Here is a 16314-nt window from a genome sequence, read left to right on the forward strand (position 1 = left end):
CATTTGTTTGTTTTAGTTGTCGGTCAAGAAAAAACGGCAAAGAAATGCGTGTGACTGTGTGAGAGTGTGTGATTAGGTCGTAGCTATGCAAAGACGAAATGTGTCATCATGGTACGTGAAAATATAACCGAATAGCAACCAATAATCTTTGATCTCTGTTCGTCGACTTGGTCTGAGAAGGTAAGCCCTTTACTTTATTAACGGTGCTGCTGCTGCTAGCTGTTTTCGTTAGCCACTTCAGCTAACGTAAACAGTGTAAGTTAGTAAACGAATAGATAAACTTATTATCATAACGATAGATACATTTATTAACGACGTATTCTTACCGCCACCATGAAAAGTATTAGCACCAATTTCCAACGTATTTTAACGTGTAGTAAGCATACTCTGATATCGATGTATGGATTTATGCACAGACGCAGGTTTCCTCCACGTTCATTCTTAACTAAGTCCTAATCTACACAAACTTGACTTATTAAAACCACCTCGCCTTATTGTAGGTTATTAATTACAAACTAAAAATACCAAGTCATTTCTTATGTGTGAATCATTTGCATTTGAACTAAGCATGAGCAAATAAAATATATCATGGGGGAAGCAGATAAAAAAAAAAGATACAAGAGAATACTGCTGTCTTGCTAGTATTTCTACATACAGGAAGAAAACGATTCATTGCTTCTTTATCTTTCAGTAAACATACAGCAAGTGTAAATTACAGTTTTGTTATTGTGTGACTCTTACAGACTTCATCTGGTTTGAGAGACCATGGGTCGGCTGGATGATGCCGCCAAACACAAAGTGGTGGAGCTGCGGAAAGCCGGTCTGAGTTTCCGTAAGATCAAAGCAGTGCTGGAGCTGGAGAACATCAAGGTGTCCGCCCAGGCCATCTACCTGTTCCTGAGGGAGTTCCAGGGGAGGCCGCCGGGGAGGGTCAGACCCGTGGAGGCTGGAGGCAGCAAAACAACAGCAGCAGCAGCAGCACAAGTGCAACCACGAGCTGGGTCGATGCAAGAGAGCTGGAAAACCATTCGTCTCCAGAACCTAATACGAGAAGCCTCTCACCATGCTGGCTTTACAGCGGCTACTGAGTTTGCCCAACAGTCGTCCACAAATCCAGAGGCTGGTGCGAAGCCATCTGGGTATGGGGAGACCAGTGGAGGCAGCAGACAAGAACACCAACATGAGGGAGATAGGGACGAAAATGAGATCCAGATTGTAAGCGTCACCTCCCTTGCACAGAACAGCCAGCAAAGAGACCTCCAATCCACTGTAACAAGGGCAGAGACAGACAATGTATCTTCCACTGGAGCATTCATGAGGAAGAGACTCACACCTTCTCCAGCCACCAACTCCATGTTAGCAGCTCGTAAGAGGCTCCTGGATAAAGCACTGTCACACAGGGTGAAGGTACCGGCCTAAATTCCCCTCCTCATAATTTTGATTGTTAGATTTTGTAATGAGCTGTGTCAGATCCTATAAGCATCAGATCAGTCGTAACTCAGTCTTAACTTGCATAAATTGTTTTTAACAGTCATACCATCAGATGGCGTCATTGTTGAGAAGAGATCACTCAAGTGTCCAGGGTTCTGACTTGAGAAGTGTCATGCCTCAGCAGCCTGAAACCTACGATCTGACCACTGAAAAGGTGAGAAAACAGCAAACTGACCTGTCACAATTGATGTCAGGCTTGATTGTTAACTACAGTGTGTTCTCCAGCACTTATGTGATAAATGTAGGTCACCTCACAATACTAAAATTGATTCTGGGGTTATATTTGCATGTGTCTTATCTATGAGTCTGCTTTTACACCAAGTTTCAGGTTGTATTCCAGCATAAATCTGCCACATGTCTAAACCTGGCAATGGGAGTCTAATCAGTTTAAACTATGATAATATATAATGCAGGGTTCCCACGCGTCCTGGAAAATCTGGAAAACCTGGAAAACGTTTGACCAATTTCCCAGTCATGAAAAACACATGGAAAATAAGAAAAACAAGTCAAATGTCCTGGAAAGGCTTAAGTTGTCCTGGAAAATGATTTATCACATCATGACATCAGCTACCAGAGCTCTATTTGACTTTTTCAGACCCTGCTAAGGATTTTGTTTCCAAAAAAAAATGTTTGTGCTGTCCTATGATACATTTTTCATAATTTCTTAGCATTTAAGAGATTATTTCATAAATTAGAGCCATAGACTGCACATCTTTAAATCAGACTTCTGGGAGAGAGAATGAGAGAGAGGAATAAACATAGAAACAAACTGATTAAATGTACAAAATAAGGTACCATTGTCAAAAAGAACACTTCTCCAAAGCTTGAACGGGACAGGGGATGAATCAGTGTATGCCATAAAAACGAATGTCTGTCAAACTGTAGCAGCTGAAAATGTCCTGGAAAACGATTTCAAGAGAAGAGTGGGAACCCTGATAATTGTCTAATAATCCAAGTTGTATGTTTTTGTATTGTATCATAAATTTCATTTTTATATTGTGCAGACTGTTATGGACGCCCAGCCCGGAGGAGGAGGCGTCGGTGCCTCCAGGCGTTTTCTGACACAGAGACCAGGTCTGTCTGTGCGTTCCCCTCACCCCCCTCCTCGCGTTGGCATCCGTCTTCCCAATCGACCTCCGGCTGCTTTAACATCCTCAGCTCCCGGGGGTGCCATCATCCGCCTTCAGGCCCCCGGAGGCCAGGGTGCTACACGTAGTGAGGGGAACCCGAGCCCCCAACAGGCGGTCCATGACGCCGGAGCGAGGGGTGGATTGCATGAGCAGATCCACACCCTGGGTTCTGAGGTGCGCAGCTTGGGCCTGGCGGTGAAGATGCTGGTGGAGCAGCAGTGCCGCCTGGAGAGGGAGCAGTCGCAGCAGACCCACATTCAGAAGCAGATCCTCAGCACTCTACAGAGCCTCGCCTCCAAAGTGGGACAGTGTAGCACTTCTCAACAGCAGCAAAACAAAACCCCATCGCCCTCTACTTTGCCAACACCGTCTGCATCTACCTCCTTCAGCCAAGACACCTTCAGCTTTGGTAAAGGCACATTCACTCAGTGCAGCCAAACCCAACCGAGCTACAACTCTTTAGAGGGTTTAGAAAGTGTAGAGGCCTTTAAACTGCCAGGACTGAGCCCTACAAGCATGAATGGGTTTCCACCATGTAGCAATGCAGAAAACCTCCCACTTACGCACACTTCCCCTCAGACACAGCCATATGCAGCAGCATACACACAACAGAGCAGTCAGACACTCATGTCATCCTACACACCATCCTACACATCTTCATACACCCAGTCACATCCCCAGAGTTTCAGATTATCAGAGAACAAACCATCTGATTTCCCAATCAGCTGTTCAGCAAGGACTCTCCAGGACTGCGGTGTTTCCACTGAGCTGTTGATGAACTCCAATCACTCTGAACAGGATCAACAGATTAATATTATCAAAGTGGAAGCACCATAGAGGACTCAAGTGTTTTTGGACTACAAAGGGCTTGGATGTGATGTTTTCTAGAGTCGCATTAATATTTAAAACACAATTAACGTATGCTGTAGCATTTTTTTAAAAACTAATTTATTTCCAAATTACATTTTAAGAGAATACAAAAAGCGGTAACACTTTACAATAAGGGTCCCTTAATTAAGTTTAGTTAGTATATTATTAAGCATTAATTGGTATCCATTTGCAACCGTTATATATGGACATGCACGGCTACGCCGAGACCCCCTGTAACTCAGAGAAGCCACGGATAACTCTGAAACTTCTCCCAGCCCTTAGTCGACATGAGGGTGAGTAGATAATGAGTGAAATTTCAATTTTGGGTGAACTATCCCTTTAACCGTTTACAGATATATTAACAATCATTATTATATATTACTTAGGATTAGGAAACACATTAATGTAGCCTATTAGTAAGCAGTTAATGTTTACTACTCAAAGTTAGTTAATACATTATTAAGTAATAATAAAAGTTGAATAATGTAATTAGTTATCATTATGTATGCATTACTCAGCATTCATTAACACATTACCTGATATATTAATGCTTAATAATGTACTAACCAACGTTAATTAAGGGACCCTTATTGTAAAGTGTTACCCAAAAAGCAATAGGATAAAGGGATTACATTGCTTAAGTAAAAATGTAGTAAAATTTACATGCAGGTACCTTGTCATTTTTGGGTGAAAACCCCTCATGTTAATTTTGTATCAGTAGGACTGGCATTATGAACTGTTACTTTTCATATCTCTGTGCTAATTAATAAAGAACTAGTTATGATCCAAAGCATGTTCCCATTTTTAATACGTAAGGTGGTGGGAGAAGTTAACATTGAGAGGTTTTCCAGTAAAACATGTTCCATGATTATACCTTGTCATAAAGTATGATAAAGTTATATATAAAACGAGTGAGATCAGCATATTGTCTACAGCTGAAGCTTGCTGTGTAGTTTATCTTATTCCCTGCTTCACAATTGTCAGTGGCAGGTAGCAGTGTCTTAAATCTGTGTCAGACCCTGCTGATAGCACAGAGCTCATGAGGTGAAGGTTGGAGAGGAAAGCCCCAGACTGGTGTCAGATCCAGTTCATCCTCTGTAAGTCCAGGCGGAGGAGTGAAACGGAAGAGCTGGAGGAGAGAGGTGAAGAAGAGGAAAATCTCCATCTTGGCAAGACTCTCTCCAATACAAGACCTTGAGCCTGAAACAAATGAAGGAGTGTCGTAGCTTCAAGTGAATTTGTTCTGTAAGATTTCTTGGTAATAATAACAAAAAACTAAGATACCTGCAGAGAACGGTAGAAAAGCATCCCTCTTTACAAAATTCCCTTCCTTATCCAGAAAATGGCCTGGGTTAAAAGTATAAGCCTTTTCCCACTCATCTTCATCCTGGAGAATAGACGACAGGAGAAAAGCCACTGGAGTCCCCTAAAATGTGTGAGGGGTGGTGGCACATTTTAGATTTTATTGCAAAATGTTTTTCATGGTTTCAGAATTTCAGTCACAACTGACATCTGTACATTTGTAATAATGAAAATAATCTGATATTAGGAAACCTGGTGTAAGTGCAAGGTGAAAAGTCAAGGCACCACCTTCTTGATGAAGTAGCCCTGGAAGGTGACATCTCGGGAGGCACAATGTTCAATTATAGGTGCAACATTTGCAAATCTTTGTATTTCATGGATGACGGCATCAGTGTATGGCAGCCTCCTTCTGTCCCCTACTCGGACCTGACGATTTCCTACTGCTCTGGCCAACTCTTCCTGGACCTGACCTGGTAGATAAATGAAGGGGTAAAATAGTTGCACACTGCCCATACTTTGTGTCTGTGAGATCAAAGCAAGCAGGAGTTGCCCAGAAAATAAACAGCAACTGGAGCAATACTGAAGCTGAAGCATGAAAAGTTCTGTGTCAGTGAGGGAGGGACTTTACTCTGCTTGTCCATCTGTCAAAGTCATGACATGTCACTGCTAAAGAGACACTCAAAAAACATGCACATCCTACAACAATATAGCTGGACCACAATAAGGAATGGATCAAAAATAAAATTAAAATAAAATGAATCACACTAGAATATAAACAATGAACTGAAAATCTTGATGTGATCTGATGGCCTTATAAGGAATAAAGGGTGAGAGTTTGACACAAATCAAGCCTATACTCATGTTCCTACCTCTTACCTTGTATTTCTGGGTACTTGGCCATGAGCAATAAGCCATATCTGATAGTGACTGGTAGTGAGTCAATGCCAGCACTGAACAGGTGGACAACAGATGTAAGTAGGTAATCTTCAAAACAGGGAGAATTCATATTCTGAGATTCCTAATAGATATAGAAAATGAATGTCAGTAATAGTTGCTTTTGAAAGGTGTAGTTTTACATTCAACAACCCCAGGCAGCAGTCATATATTGTGTTATATATGAGAACAAATATTTAAAAAAAATAAAAATAAAAAAAAGAAACTGATGGTCTTTGTTGTGAAAAAGTTTCTGTTCCCATAAACCAGGAAACAATTAAATGTATACCTTGAGCCGTGTCTTGTGGACAAGAAAATAATCCACGAAACCTCTGCACATTTGTGGATTGAGGGTCTCCTCTAAGCTCCTGATCAACTCCATCATCTTTCTCCTATTTGCAAATGAAGACTTCATTACTTGCTTTCGGGCTCCAATCCATCTGAACAACCTTGGAAAATTGTTGTATAACTGTTAAAAAAAAAAAGAAAATACACAAACATCACATTATCAGTTTACTGGAGGGATTGCTTTTGCTATATAGCCAACATTACTGTTAACTGCTGTTAATTTACCAGAATAAAAGGAGTATTGCAACTTCATCCTCAAACTTCAGAGATGTTATGGCTAATGTTGGTTATTCAGCAATAGCCAAACTTACCAAATAACTCTTTTAGAGATCAGTTTAACCTTGGCCAAAGTCCAAACCATTAAACCATTCACACAGTAAATGATTTCCTCTTTGACGTCTTTCTCCCATCTCAGTGCAAGGTAAGAAAATTTGTGGAATGGGACTCTCTCTTGTTACTTTTACACGCTGAAGTGAGTAATTGTTGCAGCATGTGATTAAGATGTTTGATTGAAGGACACATTTGTCAAATTCCACAGATTTGTTAGTTGTGTCTAAACAGACAGTAAATGGTATGACCAGACAAACATATATATACAGTAGATATGTGCACAGATTAATACAATATAAAGGACTGAATTACTTGAATTGAAGGGAAGTTCATCATCCGTAAATTCCGTCTAGTTTCATCCACCATAGATCTGAAATTTGGGTCGTCATATTCAAATCTGTTCCCATAGATAAATGAGCAGAGGATATTGGCAGCAGCATAGCTCACTGGATTAGTAGTGTCAAAGGCTTTACCTAAAATAAAAAAGGTATTTTCCAGTGACTAATTCGTCATAATTGAAGCATATAAGTTCATGATATAAGATTTGATATACAGTAGGCCTATAGCTACTCAGTGACGGACTGGCCATAAGGCAATATGGGAAAATGTCACAATGGCCGGGTAATGATGCGGGCGAGTGAAAATGCGACCGAGGCCATTTCATGTAGATGCAGCCATCAGTGGTATGAGCGGCAACTGCAGCGGCTATGCAGAGGGCTTGCACATTGAGTTTATGCTCGCCATATGAAATGTGCTATATAAATAAAATTGACAATTGTTTTCAACTGAAGCGTCGGCTTGAATTATGTTACTTAATGTTTGCCTAATAAATGTCAATGTGCATGTGCATGCATGTGTGCATATAGTATCAGATGTTTCAGTGGAGCCCTAAGAGGAGTGAAGAGCAGAGGAGAGGAGGAGGAGGGGAGAGTCGCATTATTTGCTGGTGTTTGTTGCATCAGACTTCTACAGCATAAACAATCAGGCAACCCAACGGCCCCCCTCCAGTAATTCTCTGGTGCCGCCACTGCTGAAAAATGAAACAATGTATCATCTTTGCATCTGATGAACATGTGAAAACACCATGAATCATGAATCGTTTGGCTGGATATCAGTTCAGTGATTCAGACTACACAGACATGGAATGGCTATTTCTTTCACTTGCCATAGTGGCCTGTTAGCCGACTTCATTTACCAGCCAAAGAGTCTTTTTTAAGTCTTCTTGTTGGTTTAGGCATAAACAGAAATTAAGCTTTTGTATCAAAGGTTTCTTACCTTCTTTCTGTCTCAGTACTTCAATCAGGTACTGACTCTCCTTTATAATCATCTCTTCATTTTCTCTCTTTCCCATTCCACATTTTCTCAGTTTAGTCAGTACAAAATGCCTCACCTCCTTCCATGAATCTCTGTTTAAGAAATTAATTCCTGGAGATGACAGGGTTTAAGCTTTTTCTGTCAAAATACATTTGGTAAAGCAACATGGTTGTCAAGTAGAACAAAACAACAACCTTCAAGAAAAATAATAAAATACACATGCAAAACAATTCTCCTAAAAAAAGTTCAAAATTACATAGCATAAATGTTGTTCCTCACCATGTGCTAATTTCAGGTCAGTGACAATTTGTGGAGTTTCTTTGTCTTCAAATGCATCATTGTTGACCAGCGCCTGTTTGATTGCCTTGAGTCCAGCCAACATCACCATTTTTTTGGGTCCAAAGTGAACAGTGATTACTGGTCCATACCTCTTGTAGAGCTTAAATGTATACAAAAATAATCAATAGCAACAGCAGCACACAAACACATACACACAATTAGTAACCTATACACAACACCTTAAAAACTTTCAAAAGTCATATCAAATCTACCCTAAATACGATATTATAGCTGTTAATGGATTTTGTTTGTAAATAGTGCGATAATATGGCATAATATTTGGCATCCACACTTTTATTTACCTCATTCAGCGTCCTGTGAGGTGACTTAAAATCCAACTGTAGCAAATTACCAAGCAGAGGCAATGGCCGTGGCCCTGGAGGCTCCTTTCGCTCAGATCCAGAGCTAGGGCAGAGTAGATAGAGAATAAACAGGATCACAAATGCGCCCAGTAAAGTGGTTGTACTGGTGGACTGGAGCAAAACAGCTTCCACTACAGCCATTCTTTCTTCCTAACACAGAAATACCAAAGTTAGGGACGAGACTTAAGAGGTCTTACCCCTTTTTTCTAAGCCAAATGGATAGGTTTAAACTTTGGACTTCAGGCTCCCTTTGTGTTTGTCTTCTTTCTTTGGCACAACCAGATGAACCTGTACCTGTTACAAATTAATAGTAACATGCACTTTATATAAAACGTCCCTCATTAAAAAAAGGGGGGGGGGATTGGCATAGAGCATGAATTGGGACACTTAGATTAAAAATAAGTGATATGTATATCCCTAGTGATATATTTTTCCTTTCACATGTGCTGTTTGCCACAATGTATCAACTGATGGTTCAATGGTTCGCCAACTACAAGAAAGGGGTGTCAAAAAAAACACAGAGTGCACTTAAACTGATAGTGGCTCTTTATGAAGGCACTATATGATCACAATGGCATGTGTTTGCTATTTCACTCTTGAAGATAGATTGAGCGATGACTCCATCAGCTCAAACAACTTCTTTCTCCTAATATTACGTCCTGATAACATTAGTCCCAGGCACAACAATGAGCCTGTTAGCACCAAGAATGATGATGTAGCTCTGATGACATCACCCATAGGTTTTAAAGTACTTAGGCAAGATTTTATTGTAAGAACTCCAATGTACAGTACATTGTTAGCACTTGCGTGTCAAAATGCATGCAATCGTGCAATCATGTCGACTTCCACTGTCTGTGATGGAATCGTCTTACTTTTGTGTGTCCCACACTTACTGTCCAAGAAATGTAGATCACAAAGATCTAATATTGCAAGACAATGGTTCACTATTTAACTTGTGTTCCCTGACAGATCGTGTCGAGAAGGCCCCATCCCTGTCTTCAGTGACTGTGGTGATAGACAGGAATGCAGGTTAAAACCAACACTAACTTAGACAGGACTGCCCAGATGTAGACAGTTCCAGTTCCAGACAATAGTAATGTGTCAGTGTCAGTAAGGCAAAAGGTGAGGCATGAAGAAGACATTTTACATAAAACATTTTATTTATAAGATAACCACATAATCAAAGATACTTTACAAAAAATAAAAACAGCGAGAAATCAAAGGCCAGGTACGAATGAGCAGAAGTAACAATATAGAAATCTATCACAGCGCTGTGTCAGCCAAATCCTAAATCTGTCCCTAATCATTTCAATCAATGTCATAATAGTTGATAGCTACAAATCCACTGCTGCCAGTTTCACACTGCACTTCTTCACTGGCGAGTGATAGCACACAGCTCATGGGGTGAGGGGGTGAGGGAGAAGCCCACAACCGGTGTCAGATCCAATTCATCCTCTGTAACTCCAGGTGGAGGAGTGAAACGAAAGCGCTGGAGAAGAGAGGTGAAGAAGAGGAAGAGCTCCATTCTGGCCAAACTCTCTCCGAGGCAGGCCCTACGACCTGCAAGAACATATAGCTGCTGAGTTCACCTTGATCACATGTGGTCACCATAAAGTGAAAGTCTGAAATCTCAAAAGAACAAAAGTTATCAATGTTGTAACACCTGCTGAAAAGGGCATGAAGGCATCTCTCCTGATAAATTTACCCTCCTCATCCAGGAAGTGGGAAGGGTTGAAAGTGTGTGGGCTCTCCCACTCGCTCTCATCATACAGGACAGAGGTAAGAAGGGGAAACACAGTGGTTCCCTGCAGGCAGAAGAAGAAAGTCTCTCTCAGAACAAAAGAACATTTTCTTTCAAAGATAGAAAAACATGTCCAACAAATACAAATCTGTGTGGATCTCTATTGAGTTGAGGTGAGACACTGACCTTTTTGATAAAGTAGCCCTGGAAGGTGACGTCTCTGCTGGTCCTATGAGGGATGGCCATAGGGATAATGTTGGCAAGTCTCTGTGCCTCATGGATGACAGCGTCAGTGTACGGCAAGTTTTTCCTGTCCTCTACTCGGACCTGACGGCTGCCGACCACCCTGCTCAGCTCCTCTTGAACCCGGTCTGCATGGGCATAAAATTGGGTTTAAATCTTTTAAAGCAGAAGTAAGCGATATATTTGTGTTAATATAAGTCTTAAATAGTTATATCTTCCGACATCAATCACTTACATAGAGTGTTTGGACCGAATCACGGGTCTGTCAGTCACTCTGCTCTGCTCTGAGCCGAGGAGAAAACTTTTCTCGTATCCTACAGTTTTTATCCAATGAGGAGAGAGAACGGCATGCAGGGCTGTGTGTGCAGCCAAGGGATGCGCGTGAATGTGGTGACGTAGGGACGAGGACTGTTATGGTGCGTTCAAGGCAACCCGTAACTCGTGTTTTTCCGACCTGTGAAGTCATACCAGTTCGATCTGGTACGAGTTCACGGGTCAGAAGTTACGAGTGGCCGTTATAGTGACTTTCACAGGTAAAACAGGTCGGAAAAACACGAGTGGGTTGCCTGGAACGCTACAAAGTCGTAAGTTGTGACTTGAAGCTGTAATTTACGGTTTCAAAAGCCTGCCTGGAACGCAGCATTAGCCAAAACGACCGGATCGCTTACTTCTGCTTTAATTACACAAATATGTGCCGGCATTTTAATGAGCACTATAAACTGAGACTGAGTCTGTGGATGTATTTTTTGCACCTTGAACATCAGGGTACTTGGCCATGAAAAGGAGACACCAACAGAGAGAATTTCCGGTCGTGTCAGTCCCAGCTGCAAACAAATTTGCCACACTGTACATCAGGTTGTTGTCATGGTAGTGTGAATCCTTAACTCCAGACTCCTGCATGAAAGTGAATTGTATTAGAATTATTGCTTCATGGTTGGAAACCAACCAACCAACCAGTCAAGTTCTAGGAAATGTATTTTCATGAGTAGCTGCATTAAATCATGGCCAGAAATGCTTTCACAGACCATTAAGATCTTACGATATGATATGATACATATGATATCATCACTTCACTTGTTTTTTTATGTTATATAATGAATTCCCCCATTTTTGCCACAACACGTGTTTTGTGAGGTCAAACTGATCCTGAGGTCACACTGACCCTTAAACTAAATTCTTATCATTCACATTCAGGAGAGCGGGACAAGCAGACAACCAGTATGGATAGGTGTCAGTCTAAGAGTGGATTCAGTGGAGTTGGACGCCTCACCTCCAGACTTTGCTTACGGCTCAGGAAGACATCAACAAAGCATCTGCACATGTCAGGGTTCAGAGTCTCCTTCAGATCTGCTATGATCCTTTTTATGTCAGCAATACCATATTCAACATTCTTCATTATGTGCCTCCAGGTTTTAAGACAAGGGCCCAGCCAAGGAAATATGTTGTATATCTGTAAAGGTGGACATAGAAAACAATCAAATTATTGGAGAGTCTAACTCTTAAAGGGATAATGCAGCTTTTTTGAAGTGGGGGTGCATGAGTACAAATGGCCATTAAGTATAATATCTGCTCATCACTCCTCAGTACTCCTCCACACAGGCAGGCTCCACGATGTGCTGCATCACTTCGCCTATCAGCTGTTTGGACCAGTGGTGTGTGGAGGAGGGGGAGTGATGCAGCACATCGCGTAGCCTGCCTGTGTGGAGGAATACCGAGGAGTGCTGAGTGAGTTGGTTAGTTCCACATAAACAAACATTTTTTTCCGACCAGCTGATGCATTGTACATTTTTACTTTAGATCGTACTCTTGAACTGGTGTATTGTTTTGTGACAGGACTTCCCGTAGGCGGCGAAAATACGCTGATTAATTGTCCCTCATTCACAACAGTGTACTGCCTGTGTCTCAGTGCAGCGCGATGCGCCGGTGTTGGAGCTTTCAACTGCAGTCTGCAGATATAAAACTTAGTGGCCATTTGTACCTCATACAACTTCACTTCAAAAAAGCTGAACTATTACTTTAATATCCTAAATATGATTCTCATAATAAGCATCTTTGTGGGTTTTATTTTCCATTTGAAGAAAAAGCAGATAAATGCCATTTTGAAAAAAAAGAGCTGACAATTGTGAATTATTCTTTGCATAGTGTTTTTTTCAATAAAGCTAGATATGTCATCTCCTTGGTCAAAGCCACTCAACTTTGGTTTGACTGATATCACCTGGTGTAAATAATAATATAGGTAAGGAAAAAAAAAGGAGACCGCACACTAGTTAAAAGATCCCATGACAGTTTAAATAATAATATAAAAATGTTTTTAATTTTTATTTTTTTTTAAACTGAGTTATCTGCTTTTGAAAATGAACTCTTCGTCTGGTTTTTATATTCAGGGGTTTTTTGAAGACAGTTGCAAATTCCACATAAAATCCTCTAACAAGTCTTAAACATACACAAATGAAGAGCAATGTAAAAACAGAAAAAACAAACATATAAAGCTGTAATCATCAAGACACGCTGCAGTACCAGGATGGAAGTTGATCCTGTCAAATGAATGATTTCATGATCCCTCTCCACCATCGCCTGGTGGTCAGGGTCTTCGTATTCAGATCTCTTCCCAAACATGAGAGCTGATATAATGTTTGAAGATGCAAAATTAATTGCCCTACTGTTGTTGAAGGCTTTATCTGAGAGAAAAAGAGTTAGAGACAAAACAAATGCATGATGTGAGCAGTAAATTGTTATCACTACAGCATCCAAACTAGGATTATTCTTTTGAACCAGTGTTTCTCTAATGTATTGTTGATCTTTAGCAGCACTAGAGTGGAAGAGTACAGGACATGCTATTGCATGGGACAAACAATCTTCTATGTCTGTCTGATACAAATTATCTGAATAAGCACCAAACTGTAGGGTTTGATTAAAAAAAATGATCTCATTAGCATGAATATGGTTCAAGTTCACCCTATAAAATAGGAGATGTGCCTTAGAGGACATACCTTTATGTTTTTCAAACTCCTCGACCAGGTAGAGACATTCCTCTATGATTTTTCCTTCACTTATCTTCTTGCCCATCCCAAAATCTCTCAGTGTAGCCAGAGCAAAACGTCTCATTTCTTTCCACGAGTCGCCATTGGAAAAGAGTATACCTGTAAACAAGTGGTTAACTAGTTTGAACACCAACAAAAAAAATCAACTAGCAACAAAAATATAAAATATTTTCTTACCATGTCCTTTGTTGAAATCATAGAATAAGGGAGTGACCTCTCTGTCTCCAAACTCCTCAGCATGATTCACCAGAGCCTGTTTGACTGTCCTGTATCCTGCCAGGACCACCACCTTCTTGGGTCCAAAGTAGACCGTGAACACTGGTCCATATTTTTTAGACAGCTAAAAATACCAAGACAAATACAAGTGAGACTTACAGTTGTAAATAAGACATTGAATTTACCCAAATCCTAAGTATGGCTGCAGCCTCCCTCAGATCCACAAGACATTTCTCACATCAAAAAGAGAGCTGTCGAGTCTCTTGAGATCCACCTGAAGCAGGTTACCAAGCAGGGGAAGCGGTTTAGGTCCTGGAGGCTCAGCGCGGTTTCCCTGGGACCTGAAGTTGGAGAAAAGGAGGCGGAGGACCAACAGGCCCACAATGGCCCCCAGCAGGGAGACCAAGGCAGAGGACTGAAGAAGATCCTCCAACATGATGCAGGAAGCTTTTTACCCCAGAATCCTCTCCAACACACACCTTTTACCGTCTTGACAGAGAAATCAAGTTGCTCCTCTGTGAATTGAAAGAGTTTTATCCAACTCACATTTACATGTTTGAAACGTCAAGTGGTAGAATAATGCCTGTATCAAAAAGGTGCAGCAAAGAAGCACTGTCACCCAAAGCTGAACTCTTAACAGCAACGGAAGTGGATGCAACACTGAGGGAACATTAACACATTAGCAAAACCTAATGTGACCCGCCCCTAACAGGTCTGCAGCTGTCAGGTGGAACAAGTTGTTTGCCACCCTCTTTTAGAAAGGTTTCAATAAGAATGCACCATGAATTGCAATTATCACCTCCCCTGTGCATGTGAACGAGCAGATCCGCCCATCTGTCAGACATACTTTAAACATCAATCAGGATTAGGCAGCTCGGATACACAAGCTGGAAAAATACAGACATGAAGCTCCAAGAAGAATGGAAGGGAAAAACTGAAAATATACAAAGGTCTTATAGAGGTGGTAGGAGGTGCGTTTTAGATAAGGTTACATCTCTCTATGCAGAAACCTGTTTTCCTGCTGTGTCCACAAGAGAAGGTAACACAATAGCCTACGCAAAAATACACAGTAAGACCAAGACAAGTTTAGATCCATGGCAAATTGTGTCATCAAATCATTCTAATGAATATAAATTTATGTGATTTATTTTTCCTCTAATGGGCTTATTATTGCCACTGAATATATGAAGCTAATGTTGTAGTTTCATGACCACAAGATGAGGACTCACAATGAGGCAGGTTTTTTAATCTAAACTAGTTTAGGTAGTCAAACAGGTAGGCAAATCCAAAGGGCAATAAAGCAGCTGGTCATAAATACAGTGACTACAAGAATACGCAGTAGCCTAGCCTATAACAACTCACGTCCTCATGTCTGGGTGAATAATATTGCAGCTTGTTGGGGGGCATGTGGGAGGAGTTTCCCAGCATGCTATGGGACAGTGCTTTGTGAAGTTTAGGTTATTTCTGCCTATCACCATATGTTCATCTGCCTGCGAGTGGCAGTTTTGGTGTCAAGTGTAACTGCGCCTCGCCTGGAAGGTGGACGAGACCAGGCGGCAGCAGCAGGGGGCGGTGACAGAAAGCAGCCGCCGTCAAAGAATAAGTCACAGAAATATTTACATCCTAGATCCATCTGTAGGGTACCTGTAGTTTGCAGAACACCATCGGATAGCTATGCCTTTAGACATTGCTTTATGTAATCTCGTCGCGCGAAAAAAAAAATTCGCTTTGCCTTCCAGTGTGACCGCACCGTGAGCCAAGAGGCAGCTGGAATGAAGGCAAGCTGGCAGGAAGGCAGCTGGCTGATGAAAGGGGGGGGGGGGGGGGGGGGGGGCAATTAGTGGACACAGGTGCAACACATGAAGACAGGGCTGACAATCAAAAGAGTGGAAAACATCGGCTACAGTGGTAGGAGGTGGATATCTGAAACGAGAGGGAAAGTTTGACGCACCAAAATAAAACAGGAAGTGAAAAATGAGCTGAAACAAAAATTGATATTTTTTTTCTTTATCGACAGCAACACAGGAGAATGAATAGGCTACAGTGACAACATTAATACACAAAAATACAATCAAACACGTTGACAGCAACAGGAAAAAATAAAATAAAAACGTATTCATTGTAGGCAGCCTTTTTATTTTCACAGGAGGAGATAACGCTGACAGTTCCAGAACATTTTGCTTCTTGCCTAAAAAAAACGACAAAAAAAACGATGGTGCAGGATTGGACAACAAATAACGTTAGCCTTTGTGTTGTTGCTTCACACATCAACACAGACTGGACCGACTGGTTAGGTTAATCCACGTTTTTATGCAGAGAGCTACCTCCAGATCTTGACCGATTGAACTGAAACTGCTGATACCCTTCATCACCACCTCTCAACAGCATAACAACAACAGAAACTTTATAGCTGTGTTTTTGCAAATCTGAACAGAGGCCTATTCAAGAAACTGCCTGAGCAGCTTTATTATATCTGTCAGTTTATAAACTGTCAGTTAAAATTCAATACCCTTTAGTACTGACAAGTAGAAACACATCTCTTAAGAACACAGTAGTTCAACCTTCTTGGTGAGAGGCAGATCAAGCTGCTACCAGCAAATCAATGACTCAGCACTAACCTGAAGACTGAGTATGTAGCGCTGTACAATGAATAA

General features: G+C 41.2%; 2 protein-coding genes across 2 annotated transcripts; one reads left to right on the forward strand and one right to left on the reverse strand.

The window, feature by feature from the left end:
- Window positions 1-21: 21 nt before the first annotated feature.
- LOC310989372 (uncharacterized protein) lies at window positions 22-4156 on the forward strand. The gene is made up of 4 exons (XM_083976409.1): window positions 22-180; window positions 744-1407; window positions 1532-1645; window positions 2496-4156. Exons 2-4 carry the CDS (start codon window positions 766-768, stop codon window positions 3456-3458), a joined length of 1719 nt encoding a protein of 572 aa, XP_083832535.1. The 5' UTR covers window positions 22-180; window positions 744-765; the 3' UTR covers window positions 3459-4156.
- A 5635-nt stretch (window positions 4157-9791) lies between these two features.
- On the reverse strand, window positions 9792-14096 carry LOC310989483 (cytochrome P450 2K1-like; the record flags this gene model as incomplete). The annotated part of the gene is made up of 9 exons (XM_083976554.1): window positions 9792-9979; window positions 10083-10224; window positions 10347-10531; window positions 11156-11297; window positions 11674-11853; window positions 12921-13081; window positions 13394-13543; window positions 13622-13784; window positions 13899-14096. The coding sequence occupies 9 exons, from the start codon at window positions 14094-14096 to the stop codon at window positions 9792-9794; spliced, it is 1509 nt and encodes a 502-aa protein (XP_083832680.1).
- Window positions 14097-16314: the final 2218 nt, after the last annotated feature.

Source organism: Trachurus trachurus (genome assembly GCF_905171665.1).
Source record: "Trachurus trachurus genome assembly, chromosome: 8".
Lineage (NCBI taxonomy): Eukaryota > Metazoa > Chordata > Actinopteri > Carangiformes > Carangidae > Trachurus > Trachurus trachurus.

Bases quoted from the DNA above. Each gene is read 5' to 3' on its own strand.
- LOC310989372 (XM_083976409.1), top strand. From the start codon at position 766: ATGGGTCGGCTGGATGATGCCGCCAAACACAAAGTGGTGGAGCTGCGG. The intron at 1,408-1,531 runs GTACCGGCCTAA...TGTTTTTAACAG, and splicing joins CACTGTCACACAGGGTGAAG to TCATACCATCAGATGGCGTC. The intron at 1,646-2,495 runs GTGAGAAAACAG...TATATTGTGCAG, and splicing joins ACGATCTGACCACTGAAAAG to ACTGTTATGGACGCCCAGCC.